Source organism: Halyomorpha halys, unplaced genomic scaffold, assembly GCF_000696795.3.
Source record: "Halyomorpha halys isolate HHAL.00 unplaced genomic scaffold, Hhal_1.1 Scaffold97.1, whole genome shotgun sequence".
Taxonomy (NCBI): domain Eukaryota; kingdom Metazoa; phylum Arthropoda; class Insecta; order Hemiptera; family Pentatomidae; genus Halyomorpha; species Halyomorpha halys.
Window position 1 is genome coordinate 160,048 of NW_027108815.1, and position 1,979 is coordinate 162,026.

At 26.9% G+C, this 1,979-nt stretch overlaps 1 protein-coding gene across 1 annotated transcript; it reads right to left on the bottom strand.

Moving 5' to 3' along the window:
• Nucleotides 1-722: 722 nt before the first annotated feature.
• Nucleotides 723-1,382, bottom strand: LOC106677381 (NADH-ubiquinone oxidoreductase chain 1-like; the record flags this gene model as incomplete). The annotated part of the gene is given in 3 exon segments (XM_067047148.1): nt 723-894; nt 896-1,301; nt 1,304-1,382. Coding segments are annotated over 3 exon segments (657 nt in total), but the record flags the coding sequence as incomplete, so codon positions are not given.
• Nucleotides 1,383-1,979: the final 597 nt, after the last annotated feature.

Here is a 1,979-nt window from a genome sequence, read left to right on the forward strand (position 1 = left end):
CTGCCTAAATACATTAGGTTGCTATCTCACACAGCATACTTATCAATCCGTAATCGGACATATATAAATTAAACACACATGGTATAATCAGAAAAAAAAAGATACAATAATAAGATATAATAAACAATCCCCCCCCCTACAGTTTCCTTTTACAATCTATTTCGGTCTGTACAACAAATACAAATGTTTCATTCATTCCTATTTTTCTTTCTCATTTCTCCAATTTCACCCTTTCACAATTTTTCAATTCACCCGATCAACAAATTCGCTCTCCGGGATTCACCCTCCTAGATCCTCTTCAGTGACCCGCTGAACAAATTCAATATTACACGGTAATGTGAGATCAGACCATCATTCATAGTCACAGCAGTAGATCAGTTTACCAAGAACAAACAAATAGATACATTTTACGAGAATAAGACTAACACATAGATTCAAAGGAAAATATAATAAAAAACCGGTTACAGGAAACACTTGAATGGATAAATAAGTTTTTAAAAAAAATAGTATTAATAAACATTAACAGTAATATACTTTTCATATTATGCTATAAACCCAATAATAATCAAAATATGAGATAAAATACTAGAAAAATAAATAATTGTCAATTAAGTTTTAGAAAACTTATACTTTGAAAGTATATAAAGAAAGTTAAATTCTTTCATTGACTATTATCTTACACTTAAGTTAATGAACTGAATATTATTAAAAAATAATTGAAATTAAAATACCCAAATAAAAATAAATAAATTAAGTGAAAAAGGCAAATAAATAAAAAAATAATTAAAATAAAATATTAAAGATAACATATCACAACCTAAGAATAGAATAACGGTTAGTATACTTATAAAAATAATATTTATATATTCGGATAAAAAGATAAAAGCAAAACCTGTATTCTACATTAAATCCTCTAACTAACTCTCTTTCACCCTCAGCAAAATCAAAAAGTGAACGATTAGTTTCAGCTAAACAAGAAGATAATCAACAAAAAAATAATGGATAACATATAAACAAAAATCAACACATATTTTGATAATATATGAAATCCAATAAATTATATCTTAAAACAAAAATAACTATACACAATATAATCATTATTATTCTAACTTCATAAGAAATAATCTTAGCAAAAGAACGAAGTCTACCTAAAACAGCACAATTAGAATTAGAAGATCAACCAGAAAGCATAATCCCATAGACCCCTATGCCCGTACAAACTATAAAAAATAAAATAACATAATCAAAATTATAAACATTAAAAATAGAAGGAAATAATAACCACAAAGAGAAAGAGAAAAATAAGAAGGACAAGATTGTTCCTTAAAAAATAATTTAATACTATCAGAAAAAGGCTGCAAAATTCCTATGTAACCCAATTTATTTTAGGATAATAAATAAAAGGAAGTATTATAGGAAATTATCGTCTATGGGCTCTTAATTAAAAACAATTAAATAATGGACGTTACTACAATTTTAAAACTCGAAAATCGTAACTTTTTTCTTAATATCTAGTTGAATGTCATTTCTTAGCTTTCAATACCAAACCTCAATATTTTTTACCTCACTGGCTGTGATAAATATTCAATGTTATATCAGGGTATATCAAGATTGGTGGATATATTATGCTAGGGAGTGATTGTGCGTCTTATTTGGAACAAACAGGTTCATATAGACCAATGGTGGACAGCCTAAAATAGTAAAAGTACCCAAGACGAGAAAAAGTCATTTCACCACAATTTTTGATTACTTTAGTGAAAATCATGTATAATTACAAGTCAATATTGATGAGTCTGCCATAGGAAGGGAGATTAAAATATAGCGGCTGTTTCACAACTTTTCTTTTTAATAATTTATTTATTGTAATTTACAACTGTATACATACATATACATCAAGTAAATTTGCTGTAACTGATATAATGACACAATACAAACATGTGGAGAATCTACTTATTGATAGAACTCCAAAAACACTTCTA